Source organism: Rutilus rutilus (assembly GCF_951802725.1).
Source record: "Rutilus rutilus genome assembly, chromosome: 23".
NCBI lineage: Eukaryota > Metazoa > Chordata > Actinopteri > Cypriniformes > Leuciscidae > Rutilus > Rutilus rutilus.
This window is the reverse complement of record NC_140233.1, coordinates 19584217-19601284: the sequence shown is the minus strand read 5'-3', so window position 1 is coordinate 19601284 and position 17068 is coordinate 19584217. Positions and strand designations below refer to the sequence as shown.

The 17068-nt window shown below is 41.8% G+C and overlaps 1 protein-coding gene across 1 annotated transcript in view; it reads left to right on the top strand.

Moving 5' to 3' along the window:
* ces2b (carboxylesterase 2b) overlaps positions 1 to 16865 on the top strand; it is a 67123-nt gene extending 50258 nt beyond the window's left edge. Inside the window, exons 37-49 of the mRNA XM_084397039.1 lie at positions 4049 to 4209; positions 4353 to 4542; positions 4621 to 4762; positions 4840 to 4973; positions 5586 to 5739; positions 5847 to 5951; positions 6040 to 6141; positions 6885 to 7028; positions 7581 to 7658; positions 7761 to 7908; positions 16088 to 16237; positions 16311 to 16383; positions 16474 to 16865. Of these exons, the coding sequence (XP_084253165.1) occupies positions 4049 to 4209; positions 4353 to 4542; positions 4621 to 4762; positions 4840 to 4973; positions 5586 to 5739; positions 5847 to 5951; positions 6040 to 6141; positions 6885 to 7028; positions 7581 to 7658; positions 7761 to 7908; positions 16088 to 16237; positions 16311 to 16383; positions 16474 to 16657 (1765 nt within the window). The 3' untranslated portion in view covers positions 16658 to 16865. The remainder of the gene's footprint in view (positions 1 to 4048; positions 4210 to 4352; positions 4543 to 4620; positions 4763 to 4839; positions 4974 to 5585; positions 5740 to 5846; positions 5952 to 6039; positions 6142 to 6884; positions 7029 to 7580; positions 7659 to 7760; positions 7909 to 16087; positions 16238 to 16310; positions 16384 to 16473) is intronic.
* Positions 16866 to 17068: the final 203 nt, after the last annotated feature.

Genomic DNA, 17068 nt, shown 5'->3' with positions numbered 1-17068 from the left:
AGCCTAAACTTTACATAAACTGTAATCTTGGCCCTTAAATCTGATTGGTTGATTGAAATGTTGTTCCAGGATCAACAAAGTTGTCTCAAAGTTTTTGCACTTGGTGAAATAAGATTCTGCCGACAAGACCAGTTGAATTGTTTTGGAGTGATAAAGACAAAAATGCCAGGGTGGTAGACGAATATCATGAATAAAAAGCTTCCTTTAAAGGATGAAATTCTTGAAAACATTATCAAGTAGTTTGCTATAATCTTTGAAGCAGTTTGTTCAATTGTTATAAATATTTGAAACAAATCTAATGTCTGCCAAATCAAATCATGTGGTGCAACCAATAATGCAGAAACATACAGGAAGTGATATCATAATGAAGACCCCTGCCGTCCCCTCGAGTTAAGGTTGTAAAAAGTCATGTGATGCAGCTTCCGAAAAAACATGATATTTATGAATTAATACTATAAATACTGTGATAATTTAACATGACATTTGTTAAAAAAACAGTTTACAGTACGTTTCATTTGTTAACATCAGTTAATGCATTAGTTAACATTATTTATAAGCAATATATTTTTACTACATTTATTAACCTTTGTTAATGTTAGATATTAAAAATACAGTCGATCATTGTTTGTTCATGTTAGTTCACAGTTCCTTAACTAATGTTAACAGAGACAATTTTTACTTTAAAAATGCATTAGTAAATGTAGAAACATTAAATAAGATGAATAAATGCTTTATAAGTATTTCCAATTGTTAGTTAACCAATGCATTTACTAATGTTAACAAATTAATGCATCGAATTTTGACACAGAGGATCTTGCCATAATCCACACAGAATCGGACCGAGCCGTCCCGGTTTTAGGCACTAAAACTATCGGGCTCACCAATCACTGTTGGATTCCTCTATTACTCCCATATCCAGCATCACCTCTAATCCATCTGAACAGTCAGTCTGAACAGTCTGAACCACTTTTTTTGTGTTCAGGCAAACGATACGGCCGTCTCAATAGGGTGCTGAATGAGGTTCGTTCGACCAGACGGGCGAGAACACATCCTCAATTCTGTTTGCAACCTCAGTATATCAGTGAGCTGTGAGGGCGAGAGGTGATCTCCTCCTGGGGCCAGAGCAAGAGATTTGTTTTTACTGCTCACTTCTGAACTGAGATCTGGCTCCGCCTCGCTCCATTTTTTTAAGGAGTTTAAGATAGTAAATTTGATGTGCCCCACTCCTGTCCGTTCGCACTACCTCATGATTGAGATCACGCGTTGTGTGACGCGTCGTGATTACACTGTTAATTTGGAACTGGAAGTAGGGAGCAATACAAGTACTTTATCTCCCGGTGTAAATTCGCGTAGTCTAGTTCCCTTGTTGTATAGCTGGCTTTGTTTGTCCTGGGCCTGTAACAAATTATCCATAGAGAGCCGCCCCAAAGTGTGGAGTTTTGTTCTCAAGTCCAGGACATCCTGAATTTAATTTCTACTACCCGAAGGTCCGTCTTCCCAAGTCTCTCTCAGCACGTCTAACACCCCGTGGGGATGAACGTCCGTAGAGAAGCTCAAAGGGGGAAAACCCTGTGGAGGCTTGGGGGACCTCGCGCACAGCGAACAAGAGGGGTTCCAGCCATTTATCCCCATTTTTGGCGTCTTCATGAACAAACTTTCGAATCATGGTTTTTAATGTGCGATTAAATCGCTCCACCAGGCCGTCTGTTTGTGGGTGATAGACGCTGGTGCGAATCAATTTAATGCCCAATAACACGTAAGGTTTGCGGAGGGTCCGTGACATAAATGCCGTGCCTTGGTCGGTGAGAATCTCTTTCGGGATTCCCACCCAGGAGATTAAATGAAACAGCACGTCCGCTACACTTTTCGCGGAAATGCTGCAGAGCACTACTGGGTATCGTGTTGCATAATCCACTAGGACTAATGCAAAGCGATGCCCACGTGCAATCCGTTCTAATGGCCTGATAAGGTCCATACCAATTCGATCGAAGGGGACCTGCATTGGAGGAAGAGGGTGCAAAGGCGCTTTTGGAGCGGCCGGTGGGTTCACCAACTGACATTCATGACAAGACGCGTACCACCTGCGTGCAATCTCATGAATGCCCGGCCAGAAAAATCGGGTCATTAGACGATTAAGTGTTGCTGCTTGCCCCAAATGTCTGGCCATAGGGTTACAGTGAGCCGCCTGGAGAAGCATTTCCCGACGGCTTTTTGGTACTAACAACTGAGTTGTATATTGCTTTGTCTGAGTGTCTTGGGTCACTCGATACAACCTGTCCTTTAAAATAGCAAAATAATGATAGAAGAGTGATCGGGTTTTTGGAGAAGCTGCCCGTCGATGGAACGGACCTGCTCAAATGCATTTTTAAACTTTTAATCTTGAGACTGTTCCAAGGGAAAATCATCGCGTTCCATGAGGGTTCTCCTCTCAACAGTGCTCCGTTCCCTTGGCTCAGTTTCCATTGGTCCTGGCTCAGCTTTCGTTTTCGAATCCATTCAGCCGATCTCCGGGTCTGGCCGTACCACTTTTAGCATAGCTTAGCATAGATCATTAAATCGGACATGACCATTAGCATCTCTCTCAAAAAAATGACCAAAGAGTTTCGATATTTTTCCTATTTAAAACTTGACTCTTCTGTAGTTACATCGTGTAGTAAGACCGACGGAAAATGTAAAGTTTCTAGGATGATATGGCTAGGAACTATACTCTCATTCCTGCGTAATAATCAAGAAACTTTGCTGCCGTACCATGAGTGCAGCAGGTGTAATGATATGACGCAGCGCCTGAAAATAGTCCCCAGCTCAGTAACTTCCAACGTGACCGGGACTAAGTTTGTCTAACCTATTAGACCTATTTTCAGGCGCTGCGTCATATCATTACGCCTGCTGCACTCATGGTACGGCAGCAAAGTTTCTTGATTATTACGCAGGAATGAGAGTACAGTTCCTAGCCATATCAGCCTAGAAAATCGCAACTTTACATTTTCTGTCAGTCTTAGTACACGATGTAACTACAGAAGAGTCAAGTTTTAAATAGGAAAAATATTGAAACTCTTTGGTCATTTTTTTTATCCATTGCTGGACACCGATCAATAAAGTGAACCCACTGTCTTCTTAGGCAGCCGCGCAACAAACTGCTTCAGCACCACTTTGTCGATGATTTCCTCGATGTCGCTTCCTTCGGCCATCTGCGGCAAGCGTCCCGGAGCCATCACGAAGGGTCGGCCACTTTCTCAGAGGTCCAACGATCTGAAGCGGTGTTGTTCAGGACTCAGGCCGACCCGTTGTTAGATGCCGCGTTTCAGCTCTTGGTAGACCAGGAGGTTCTGAACTGGCAGATGTTGGGACAACCATCTGCGCCTCTCTGGACAGCAGTGGGATGAGGCGCACCGGCCAGTCCGTTTGGGGCCACCCACATGCCTCTGCGGACCTCTCAAACAGGTCTTTGAAGGCCTCAGGATCGTCTTGAGGACCCATTTTGTTTAAAGGCACGTGAGTGGGCGGGGCCTGGGTCGATGGAGTTCCCACAGACAGGGTCGGCGTGACTGGGAGTCGTATTTTATTCAACCTTCTACAGGTAACAAATAAAAGAAGTCGCACTCACTGCGGTCTCAATAACTCAGTTCAAATAATGCATAAATCCAGCAATAATTCTCCAGCATTCAGTCTCCCAGCCTGTATGAGTGCCCAATCTCTCTCTCTCTGTAATTTGCACTTGACCTTCTTACACACCGCTTGTCCTCTGGCTCTCTCTCCCGCTGCAGACCTCACTGAACCACGCCCCACTCACCACAATGAGCAATACATTTTTACTACAGTTATTAACCTTTGTTAATGTTAGATAATATCTGATTAAGATCTGTACACTCACATGTATTTAAACTGTAGGAAAAATATATTATGTATTTAAATTGTAAGAATAATATATTACTTTTTACTTGATGGTTACAATACGTGACATTTTTAGGGTCATTAAATTCAAACTTTTGTTAAAAGTGTTATGAATTTTAGTAGTATTTTAAACTATATTTAAAAAAAACTTTTTCAGGTCTCCGAATGGTCCGGGCCTCACAAAGTGGCCTGAATATGGAGCTGAGGCTGAGTATCTCGGCATTGGACTGGAACAGAAACCTGGCAAAAACATTAAGGGACGACACTTTACTTTCATGACTCAAAAACTTCCACAGATTATAAAAGAGTGGAATGAAGGCAAGTTATCAGTTTCAGAATTTAATTTTTTTTTGTCATAAAACCATAATTTATTTGCTAAATGCAAGTCAAATTGGATCTTTTTTGCCTTATGCAAACTAAATTAAATCTTTATATTATATTATGATTGGTTTTCTTGACAGGACCTGTAGTGGAAACAAAATTAGGCTCTTTAAGAGGTTCCTTCCTGACTGTGAAGGGCAAGGAAACTGTCATCAATAGCTATCTCGGTGTACCGTTTGCCAGGCCCCCAGTGGGGCCTCTGAGACTGGCTCAGCCCCAGCCTGCAGAGAAATGGCAAGGAGTGAGAGATGCAACCAAACAGCCACCAATGTGAGATGCCACACAACAGTATTTAAATTCAAATGTGTTTAGACATTTCCAGTATCTAATGTACTGTGGATTCTTTAGGTGCATTCAGGACAGGCAAGCGAGTGTCCTTGAGCTGGAGTTTCTCTCTATGGATGTGGAGATTCCTGAGGTCTCAGAGGACTGCTTGTATCTCAACATTTACACTCCAGTCAAACCTGGTGAAGAAGACGCCAAGTTGCCAGTAAGTTCAACAGCAGCTTTTTGGGATTGAACGTTCTCATAGAAATTGGGTCGAGAATGTTTCCACGTGTTTTCTAGGTCATGGTTTGGATTCATGGTGGAGGACTTTCTCTTGGTTCAGCTTCAGTGTACGATGGCTCTGTTCTGTCAGCGTATCAGGATGTGGTCGTGGTGCTGATTCAGTACAGATTGGGACTGCTGGGATTCTTAAGGTTGGTGGATCTTTACTACAAGTAGGTAAAAATTTAGTCTGCAATTGATAAATTAATCAAATCTGGATTACATTTTCATTATCAAATAGATTCTTTTAATGCTGTTTTAAATTTCAATAGCAATAGCAATTTCAATAAATCGTAATATTGTTATTTTTTGTAAAGTTATAGGTAATAGTAATTAAAATCAAATAAATAATAATAAAAAAAAATCACATCAATACATTAGGGCTACCAAAGTTAATTTGTTAAATTTAAGGATGAATTAAATGTTTAATGGCATTAAATTGTTGCAATTAATGCTTGTAACTTGGCATTAAAATTGATTTATGTTTTTGTGCAATGTACGTATTAGTGATGCTCCGAAATTTCTGAAACTGAAAAGATTTGGCCAAAATCATTGACAATTTCTCCACGAAAGTGACAAATTTAATTAGCGAAAAAGTTCTGAAGGGCCAAAATGATTGACGAAATTTCATCATCATTATTTAATTTTGGCTTCAGTGTTTCATTAAAAAAACTCATCTTGGTGCAACACTAGCCCTATTATGTGAATACATTTTTCTGTATTTAATCACAGATTCAGATAAAAGTTTCCTTTTCTTTTTGCAGCACAGGAGATGAACATGCGCCAGGAAACTATGGTCTTCTGGACCAGGTGGCTGCTCTTCAATGGGTTCAGGAGAACATCCACAGTTTCGGTGGAGATCCTGGATCAGTGACCATCTTTGGAGAGTCTGCTGGAGCAGTCAGTGTATCCACGCTGGTGTGCATCTTTATTTAGTAACTGTAGAAACAATAATTCAGCTGTAATGATTGCAAAATTATTTGTATTGAATGATGAGTCACTTTCTGTGTCATTATGTCTTTAAGATTCTTTCACCATTGGCTTCTGGTCTGTTTCATCGAGCCATTGCAGAAAGCGGGACTGCCTTTTTTCCTGGTTTAGTGATGGGTAATCCTTTGCTGATAGCCCAGGTATCATTTCCTTTCATAACCTTCTTGTATTTTCATAATTTTGTTATTTAAAAGTCTTCTTAAGTCCTCATGTTGATGATCATTGCAGAATTCAGCCAAATCATGCAACTGTGACAGTAGCAGTTCATCAAAGATCGTTGACTGCATCATGGGCTGGTCTGAGGAGGAAGTTCTGGAATGTTCCAAAAAGGTGTGAGATTTTTCATAAAAATAAGCCATTAAAGGGATAGTTCACCCATAAATTCAAATTACCCCATGATTTACTCACCCTCAAGCCATCCTAGGTGTATATGACATTCTTCTTTCAGACTAATATAATCTGAGTTATATTAAAGTGCCCCTATTATGCTATTTGAAAGTTTCTTAAAAAATACTAAAATATCTAGCTTCCGGCAGACGGCCGTACGCATCGATTTACGGCGAACACTTAAGTAACACTTGACCCGACACACAACGTAATGACGAACGCAGAAGTGCAGAGGATAGAGCAAAACAAAACGCCGGTCACGAATTAGAAGTCTAAAACAACCATTTTTAAAGAGAAATGTCAGAGGCGCTTGAGTTTGTTGCCCAGCTCTGTTTGTTTGAACCGCGTGAGGCGTCAAAGCTTACGATACTCCTACATCCTATGTCATACATCGTCAAGTTTTACTCTTTTCGTGTAAGTCGACTTGTGAAAAAGTTTGTCAGTTATGAGACAGACACTTAATTGCATGTTATTTACCATTAAATTAAAGTATTAAGTAAAAAAGTAAAAAGTATTAGTTTAAATTTAAAGTTTGTTGAACTAAAGAGTGCTTTACATCTTTATATCCAATTTCATGATTCTATTGACTTTGAAATATGGTTTGAAGTGTACTGCCAATGTACTGACAAGCAATTATGATAAGCTGAAATACATACTCAAACTATAAACTGAAACTGTGTTCATAGTTCGAGGTGATGCACTTCAGTGTTGCTGTGGATTCTCATTTCCTTCCCAAGCCTGTAGAGGAGATCATTCGGAAACAAGAGTTCAGTAAAGTTCCTCTCATCACTGGTATTACTAATGATGAGTTCGGCTATTTAATGCCCACAGTGAGTAAATATTACATTTATTATTATATTCAATATCACACTCCAAACAGCTATTATTTTAATAAAGAAATCAACAGAACATGCATTAGTATCCACAATATATATATATATATATGCATATCATTTTAAAAAAAAAATTTTAATGCAGGTGCATCTTTTACCTGGTGTGATTTACTTTAATTTGACCTCTTTTTTTTTTTACATCAAAAATTTTACAAAAAGTGTTATTCAAAGGCTGAAATTTTTAAGTATTTTTTAGACTGGGATAGTTCAGGTTACATCAGTTGGAATAAATGAATAAATGTTGATATTAAGGTAAAATGCCTTTTTTAACCCTAAAGTTCCCCTATTATGCTACTGTATTTTTGTTTTAAAGGTCTTTAAAAATATAACATTCATTCACAAATTCAAGCTAATCAAAACGCTTGTTGAAAATAAAAGGTATCAACTGTATGAAATCAACACACACAAAGATCTCAGATGCATTTATAATATATTCATATTTTAGGTTTTATTTTTTTATGCATAAAGTTGAATGTTATTTCGCCTTAGTATTTTTTAGGTCTTGGATGGATTGATGGGATAGATAAAGAGCAAGCCACAAAAGCCTTGACCCTGAATTACCCTGACGTAAGTTGCACATTATGTAATTTTAACCTCTCAGTTAATAGTTCAAATCTTTCTTCACTTTTCTTTCTTTGAATTCTGTGCTCTGAACTCAATTCCCTTTAGCCCAGGGATCGATGGATAATTGACCTGGTGGCAAATGAGTACCTGGGCGACACAAACGACCCCATTCAAATCAGAGACATTTATAGAGAGATGATGGGGGATGTGCTTTTTAATATCCCCGCCCTCCAACTGGCAAAATACCACAGCGGTGAGAAGCAATAATTTACTGATTCATTCATACTTAACTATTGCAACTGTGTAAACACTGTATATAGTTAAAGGGTTTCATCATATTTGCAGAGTCATTTAAGTCTTTTCCTGCCAGCGTTGTATTTTTTTATTTTTTTGTGGCAGTCACCATTTTAGTTGCATTTTTGATAATTTTCACAAAATTTTCATGGCCCCCAGAACATTTAGTTGTAAGAATATTTTACATGAAATATGTCCAAAAAAAGAACAAAACCTCTGCTTTATAAAACTAATTCTAACTTTATGCATTATGTTTTTATCAACACTTGAATGTGGTTAAATTTCATACAAAAAGCAACATTTTGAACAAAAATCGCATTTACGTCCAGATCAGATTCAACGAACAACATTTCACTCAGTAACATTAGGCAGTTTTGATTTATATGCTGGTTATTGTTTGATGATCACGTTATTTTCACATGTGCATAAGACATTTTCTGTCACTTGTTTCTGCTTCTTCCTCACCTGTGTTTTGATCAGGAGATTCTGTACTTTTTCAGAAGAAATGTCATAGCGCCCCCGACCATATAAAAGTGAAAACACAGAAAGCCGGAAATTTCCGTCAATGGTGGGAAAGTGTTGTCATAAATGACAGAAAATTCCATCAATGTCAAGGAAAAAGTTAGTTCCCTTTCAAGGGAACTCGAGCTGCGTCGAGATGCTGTGGGAACGCCTCTACGTGATTCCTCGTGAAGCACCTACAGTGGGAAGAACAAGTATTTGATACACTGCCGATTTGGCAGGTTTTCCCACTTATAAAGCATGTAGCAGTCACGTACCGTAGTGACGAAATCTAAAACAGAAATCCAGAAAATCACATTGTATGATTTTTAAGTAATTAATTAGCATTTTATTGCATGACGTAAATATTTGATACATCAGAAAAGCAGAACTTAATATTTGGTACAGAAACCTTTGTTTGCAATTACAGAGATCATACGTTTCCTGTAGTTCTTGACCAGGTTTGCACACACTACAGCAGGGATTTTGGCCCACTCCTCCATACAGACCCTCCAGATCCTTCAGGTTTCGGGGCTGTCGCTGGGCAATACGGACTTTCAGCTCCCTCCAAAGATTTTCTATTGGGTTCAGGTCTGGAGACTGGCTAGGCCACTCCAGGACCTTGAGATGCTTCTTACGGAGCCACTCCTTAGTTGCCCTGGCTGTCTGTTTCAGGTCGCTGTCATGCTGGAAGACCCAGCCACGACCCATCTTCAATGCTCTTACTGAGGGAAGGAGGTTGTTGGCCAAGATCTCGTGATACATGGTCCCATCCATCCTCCCCTCAATACAGTGCAGTCGTCCTGTCCCCTTTGCAGAAAAGCATCCCCAAAGAATGATGTTTCCACCTCCATGCTTCACGGTTGGGATGGTGTTCTTGGGGTTGTACTCATCCTTCTTCTTCCTCCAAACACGGCGAGTGGAGTTTAGACCAAAAAGCTCTATTTTTGTCTCATCAGACCACATGACCTTCTCCCATTCCTCCTCTGGATCATCCAGATGGTCATTGGCAAACTTCAGATGGGCCTGGGCATGCGCTGGCTTGAGCAGGGGGGACCTTGCGTGCGCTGCAGGAAAAAATTCTTATTAACTCATGAAGTAGCCTAACGCAATATTTTTACTCTAATAACTTATCTTTCCCTACACATATTAACTGTGATCATGCACAACGAAAAAACATGCAAGAATTAAATCCCCCTCCCAGTACCATGGATAGTGCCACTCGGCTAGACATGTCAAAACATTTATTTATGAATGGCAAAATGAAATGGCAACGTAGTGTCAACTTAAACATAAATAGGCTATAGTGTAGGCCTATGCATCATACTAGGAAAACAGTCTGCCTTGATGATGGACTTCCGTCGTCTTTTTCTGCTTTCCTGTGGGAGCGTCATCTGCGGCATGTCGTCCTTCTTTTACCCACATTTCTGTGAATCTCCGGGCAAGGAAGTAGGCAACCCCTGGCCCATTTATGGAAATGAACAGTAGGTTGTTCAGTGTGGAGACATTTATTCGGTTTCTTTCGTCTGTGAGAATACGGTTCATGGCGCTGAATCCCCTTTCACACTCGGCTGTTGACACTGGGAGTGTGGAGACAGTGATGAGCACTTTGCGTAGATTGTCTCCTGTGATGCCATGACACTTGAATTGGGTGGAATTCCTTGAGGAGTATGGTACTGGTTGCAGCCTCAACAGCGAGAGACTTCTAAATGGTGAGAAGTTTGTTGTCTCCATATAGGATGCGCTTGTCTTCATCAGATGGCCAATTTGACGGATTTAGAGCGGCTGCATCAGAAATAATTCTGTTGTCATCCAGCCTGCGCTCAATGTTGTCGGCCAGGGAAACGAACAGTCTTTCACGAAAGACCTCTGCCTTCCGATGATCACTGTCACTTGGCTGAGACACATTCGCTCCCTTGAAAGAGTGGAAACTTTCAAATTCCTCCTTCAGGCCTCTTGCGTTCACACCATCTGCTTGCCGCATAGACCTCAGTGTTCTCATCCACCTCAGCACTGGCACTGACAGCTGTGGCATCTCTCCTCTGCAGAAACAGGGACAAGGCTTGCAGGGTTTCCAGCGCATCTTTTACCAACGCCATCTCCACCAAAAAAAGCCACTGTGTCATTTTACCATGAATGCCCCGACATTTGGCTCTTTCCACGGAAGATCTGGATTTGTCTTCCATCAACACTCCAAAGAGTTTGACCAAGGCTGGATAGCTTTGCCAGAGAGCCGTCACAGACGTGCAGGATGAGGACAGCCAGCGCACATCAAATACTCTTCCTATCCTGCGAGCTTGCATGCCCAGATCAGAAGCTGCAGACTCAAACTCTCTCACATGTTTTGGGCTTTGAGAGAAAAATGAATACAGAGAGTCAATGAACATCTGAAAATGGCTCGCCTCTGTAATGTGTTTCACAGCATCATGGACCGCCAGTTCTAACTTGTGGTTCATACAGTGAATGACGGTCAGGTTAGGGTTGATCTTCTCACGTAGGAGTGTGGCTGCTCCCCTGTATCGGCCCATCATAGCAGCAAAGCCAATAAGCCGGGTGCGCAACATGTCTTCAGAGATGCCCCGTGTATAAAGGCTTTGGAGCAGGATGTCACAGATGGCCGATCCAGTGCACGACTGCAGCTCAACAAGTTGAAGGAAGAAGTTGTAGACCTCACCTTCATAGGGAATCCTAATGTAGATGATTAGGCATGTTTTGTTTGACACCGTTGTGCTCTCATCAATGAGAATACTGAACTTAGATGAGTTTTTGATAAAGTCCACTAGCTGAGTTCTCATTTTTTTCTCCAATAAACATGAGCATATTACAACAAGCCTTGTCAGAATGCAGCATACATCCCAGGATTACGCCATTCAGTTGTTGCAGTTCCACCAGCTGTGGCTGGATTTTGAATGAGAGGTTGTTTTGGCAGATCATATAGGCTGTACGTATGCAATTCGCAGTTACTTTTAAAGTCTTCTCATTGTGTTTTCTCCACAGAGCTGCATTGTTATCTACTGCCTTTTCAATTGCTGTCTCGCGTCTTCTCTGCAAAATTTCTATGCATTTGATGTGGGACTGACACTTTCCATGTCTGCTTATTTTGTCATTTAATTTTTTTGCAGACTTTGCAGAGTCGATGTAAAGCCTCTCTTGTGTATATGGGCCTAAATCTCTAATGTCAGAGCAAGCTGTACTCTGAACTGATCCGTCTGTGGTGACAGCAAGCCACTCTCGACCCTCTCTCCATTTAGCAAAGCGCCCCGGCTCAATGCAACCTCCAACAATAGCCTCAGAAACCGAATTATTAGCTTGTAAGTCTGGGTTGTATGGTCCTTGTTCATTTGAGTCAACCTGGGACTGTGTTCTAGGATTTTTTTGTGACGGTCCTGTAAAATATGACGAGATGCTGCTCTGGACCCTTTTCATTGTTCCCAGCTAGCTAGCTAGAGTTTTCGCGCTGAAATAACATAAATATTTGTACTTGGTGACATTCTGAAAAGCCGTACATGGATCAAAGCTAATGGACAGGATCAGATAAATTAGCCGCAATGTCATCTATTGTCTCAGAAGGCTAGCGCTGACAGTGGGTGGTCCATTTCGGATTTTATTTCTATCGCACTGACAGTTCACATTACAGCGCTTTACTTAGTTTTATAGGCTAGGCTACTTCTATATCAGCCTCTGCTGAACCACGGATTGATTGCAAAGTTAAACCATCACAGTAGAAACAGTTTTACTGCTGCTGTTAAAGTAATAACATTAACTTTACATCGCGATGCTGAGCTACAGTGAAATGATAGAAAAGACAGATGCATTATCTGTGTTAGTCAATTCGCCTCATTTGCGCGAACTGGATGCGCCCGCGCCTCGCTAAACGCCTCATTCTCGCGGCAGGACCTCTAGACGCGCGTAAACACGTCTTTACATTGACTTAACATTGAAATCACTCGCGCCAGACGCTCAAGAGTGAGTGAGTAATCAAAAAACCTTTGCTTTAGCCTCAATTGAGTGAAACACCATATGTGTAACTTCGGCCATTCTCTTCGGCCATCTAACTCTGCTTGTCATCATAGAAACAGATAATTAGATTGTGATGTTTATTCCCGCTTCAGTAATATGCTGAATATGCTGCCTTCTTTTCAACACACAGCTCCACTGCCCAGCGGACCTGCAACCGTCTCGCAAGTGTTGATAGGCTATTACTCGTGAGGTGCAACCAATCAGATAGCGCCGTGGGCGGGACATTGAGCAAGTCTGCAGAGTGGTGATTACAGAGAGGCTGCGGCAGCTATATCAGAGCCAGCCAAAGTAGCGCATTTTAAAATAAAATTGACTTTAATCAAACCACGGATCCGTGATAAGTTTTGTGATCCGTCTCGCCACTAGTGTAGTAGCACTGATCACTTTGAGGGGGGGATAAAAATAATTAAGCAGAGGCAGGGATACATTGACCAGAAAGGGGGAAATCCCACGCGTCCCCCCCCCCCGGCAAATCGCACCCTGGTGCCCCAGACCGAGGAAGATTGACCGTCATCTTGAACTTCTTCCATTTTCTAATAATTGCGCCAACAGTTGTTGCCTTCTCACCAAGCTGCTTGCCTATTGTCCTGTAGCCCATCCTAGCCTTGTGCAGGTCTACAATTTTATCCCTGATGTCCTCACACAGCTCTCTGGTCTTGGCCATTGTGGAGAGGTTGGAGTCTGTTTGATTGAGTGTGTGGACAGGTGTCTTTTATACAGGTAACAAGTTCAAACAGGTGCAGTTAATACAGGTAATGAGTGGAGAACAGGAGGGCTTCTTAAAGAAAAACTAACAGGTCTGTGAGAGCTGGAATTCTTACTGGTTGGTAGGTGATCAAATACTTATGTCATGCAATAGAATGCAAATTAATTATTTACAAATCATACAATGTGATTTTGTAGTGTGTCAAATACTTGTTTTCCCCACTGTATGAAATCAGTCCAATGGCGTGACGGAACGTCACAGGCGGGTGACATCATCGACCAGGAAACTATAAAGCACACCTGGAACAAACAGTCACTAGCTTCTGTGTCTTCAGCATGTGCTCTATGTGAAATCTATGTCCCTGGTGTTTTTTGTCTGTCTATAGAAAATTGTTAGGCAGGAGTTTTCACCCTTAAATTTTTTTTTAAAGGAGTCATAACCTGCAATTTTCACTTTTCCACGAGAATCAATGTATGTTATGATCGACTAACGATTATACACTGGCCGGGAAGCCGATATTTAAAAGTGAAGCGTTTGTTTACCTCAGGGTAAATAAACCAGCGCGCGTGCACGCGCACTCAAATACGAGATTTTGATTTCAGCTCCCTCTTGACGTCATGAGGTAGTAGGATATACCATATATGGACACCCCAGCAGGAAGCCCGCACTTCCCATCTCCCCCTCATATTCAGTTCAGTCGAGAAAGATGGAGAAACCGAGTGCACACCGGACTTGCTCTGTGGTTGATTGCCATAAAAAACATGTAAATGTGTTTTATCTCCCAAAATCGGACGAAACTATCAGGGACCAGTGGATGAAATTCATTTTTAATGACGCTGTCCCAACAACCCTTTCAACTGGCGTGCAGAGCCATATAGAGCGTCCACGACAGCCAAAACATCGCATTGATCTCGCGAGACAATAATGCCTTCAGAAATAAGGGTAAAAGTAGGTCTGTGTTTATTTTTTTTCCACTTTTCTTTTTTAGAAGGGCCTGAAAGACTATAATACAGCAGTAGGTATCCAATGTAATACTAGGTTATGACTCCTTTAAATAATGGCAAACGAACAGCATTTCAGGAAGTGTGTTCATCCCTGCCCTCGTTACATCACCCGTAAAGTTGCCAGCCACCGCCAGCATTTTAGAAAATTTTCACGGCCCCCAGAATATTTACACATGTGCTGTGTGTTTGTTGCAACACACAGCACGCTCAGTCAGCCCTCGAGGGGCATTGTGAGAACAGCTACCGTTGAAAATGCTACACTCCCGCCTCGGCTCACGTTCCTCTTGCCGAGGCAGAGCGGCGGCTCAAATCGTTTGCTTCGCAAATGGATCTGGCAGAGGGGTTAGAGACGGGCTTCGCCCTTTCTCTGTCTTCACCTGCCAAGTCCAGTGTCTCATCTCAGGGTGTGAAGCACGCATTGCGGTTTCTTCCGTCCTCGAGTGAATCACTGATACTGCAGCTACCCAGTTTTGAGGAACTGGATGTTGTTAGTATTGAAACGGGAGAAACTGAAGACTCGCCACGCCAGTCTCCAGCATGTAAAGCAAGCAGCATTTTGAATTGTGTGTCCCTCCCTGCCCTCACTACATTACGAGTGGGGATACACACGATTAAATTGTTGTTTGTCTGGGAGCGGAGCATGTATGTCAGCTCTCGTAAAAAAGAAAAAGTGTTCATTCATAAAATTCCCAACATGTAGAAAATAATGCACTTTCAGGAGTTTTAGCTCCGCCCCTTTTGCCTTTCCTTTTGAACTAAATAAATCAATAAAAAGGAAGAAAGCTTAAATTGCGGTTCGCTGAGGCAGCGCGTATTCTGGATGCATTAAAGAATCTACGGCTCGGATCGGCATTGCGTAGGTTATGAGTCCGCAATAATGCGGAGGGAACTGAGCTGAAGGAGTAAAAGAAACCTTTTCTCTTGTTCCTATTATAACAACTAATGTGTGTTTGCAAGCAATGATTCTTTGTATTCAAATATGAATAATGAAAAAATGTCATTCAGACCATGTATACTTGTCTGATTGTTTATTGAAACTGCATTTAATTTTGAGAAATTAAATGAAATATTTGTCTGGCTTTATATGCCTGTTTGAAATACTATGAGGGCACGCGCAGAGTGCTTCGTGCCCTTTCTAAAATCCATACTTATGGTAAAATGGATCTAAGGACCGTTATTATCTCTGAGTAAGCTAAGTCAGGCTTCTGAGGGTACGGGTGACGTTTCCCACCTCATATACGGTGCCATAAGGGGGCTGTTCTGGCAACCCCGCCATCTCATGTGCTTCGGGGCGCGGTGGTCTCGGCACTGGGATGCTCGCCCCCTCTGAGGAGCATGGCATCCTTCTGGGATGGAAATGATGGCGGTGTTTCGAGCTCTCAAACACTTACTCCCAGACCTGAGGGGTCATCATGTGCTTGTCCGCATGGACAACACTGCGTCTCTTATATCAACCATCAGGGGGGCCTTACGTATACAGCTCCCCTGAGGCTGAATGCTATGGTAATGATGTGGCCGAGGCTTCACCTGTACGCTCTGCTCCCGGGAGTTCTGCTCCAGAGAGTTTGCCAGGACTGAGCCCGTCTTCTGCTTGTAACTCCGTTCTGGCCGGCCCAATTATGGTTCTCATTCCTAGAGTCTCTCCTCGACGGCTCTCCTCTGGCGATTCCGCTCAGGAAGGACCATCTCTCTCAGGCAAGCGGGATGATCCTTCACCCCCACCCAGAATTGTAGAAACTGAAATCGCTAGCTGGGTGGTCGAGGCCATCTCAAAATACAAAAGTTTAGAATGATTTCTTAAGGATCATGTGATACTGAAGCCTAGAGTAAAAATATTGAATATTGAAATATTGAACTACTCTGAGTAATGATGTGTGTAAAACCAAGGAACCCTGTTGTGATTTCAGCCTCAGGAGCGCCGGTTTACCTGTACGAGTTCCAGCATCCTCCCAGTATGATCCAGAAGAAAAGACCCAGCTTTGTTGGCGTCGACCATGCGGATGAACTTTTCTTTATTCAGGGAACCTGCTTTGCTAAAGCTCATCTCAAAGCAACCGGTAAGACTCGTGATTGCAAAAACAAATGAACTCTTTACTCTGACATTTTCATCTAACGGTTCAACCCCTTTAGCTCCTTTCACAAAGGAAGAGGAAGAGCTATGCAGGACTGTGATGGCCTACTGGGGGAACTTTGCACACACTGGGTAAAATATCCGTCCTGATTTTCTCTCTCTGTGTGTGTAGAAGAACAAAGCATATTGTTTCTGCACTCTAATATGTCTATTTTTCGGCAGGTCTCCGAATGGTCCGGGTCTGACACACTGGCCTGAATATGAGGATGAGGCCGAGTATCTCGGCATTGGACTGGAACAGAAACCCGGCAAGAACCTGAAGGGAAAACACTCTGCGTTCATGACCAAGACGCTTCCAGATCTAATACAACAAGGCCGAGAGAAAAGAGAGCACTTAGAACTGTAAAAAATAAATACAAATAATTCTTTATCTAATCAAATGATACATTTAAGTCACAAAGCACTTAAATGTATGACTAACACAAAAACATTACTGTGATTTTAAGAATTTAAATAGTTCAACTGAGAAAATCAAATAAGCACTGAGTATATTTTGATGCTAAAGGTTGAATTAACTGTTTTGCACTAAAAAAATAAAAGCAGGACAACATTTAAGATTTTCCTCCATTTTATTGAGAACAAACGAAGGCTAAAGCTGCAAACCTCCCTGAATTTGAATGCAACGAGGTGCAAACTAGTCATGAATTTGCGCTTCGAGACTTTGTAACTGGCGAATTTACATAGACGACAATAATCCAACTATTGACAATATTACCAAATAAATATTTTTTTTCTCCATATTACCGGATTAACATCA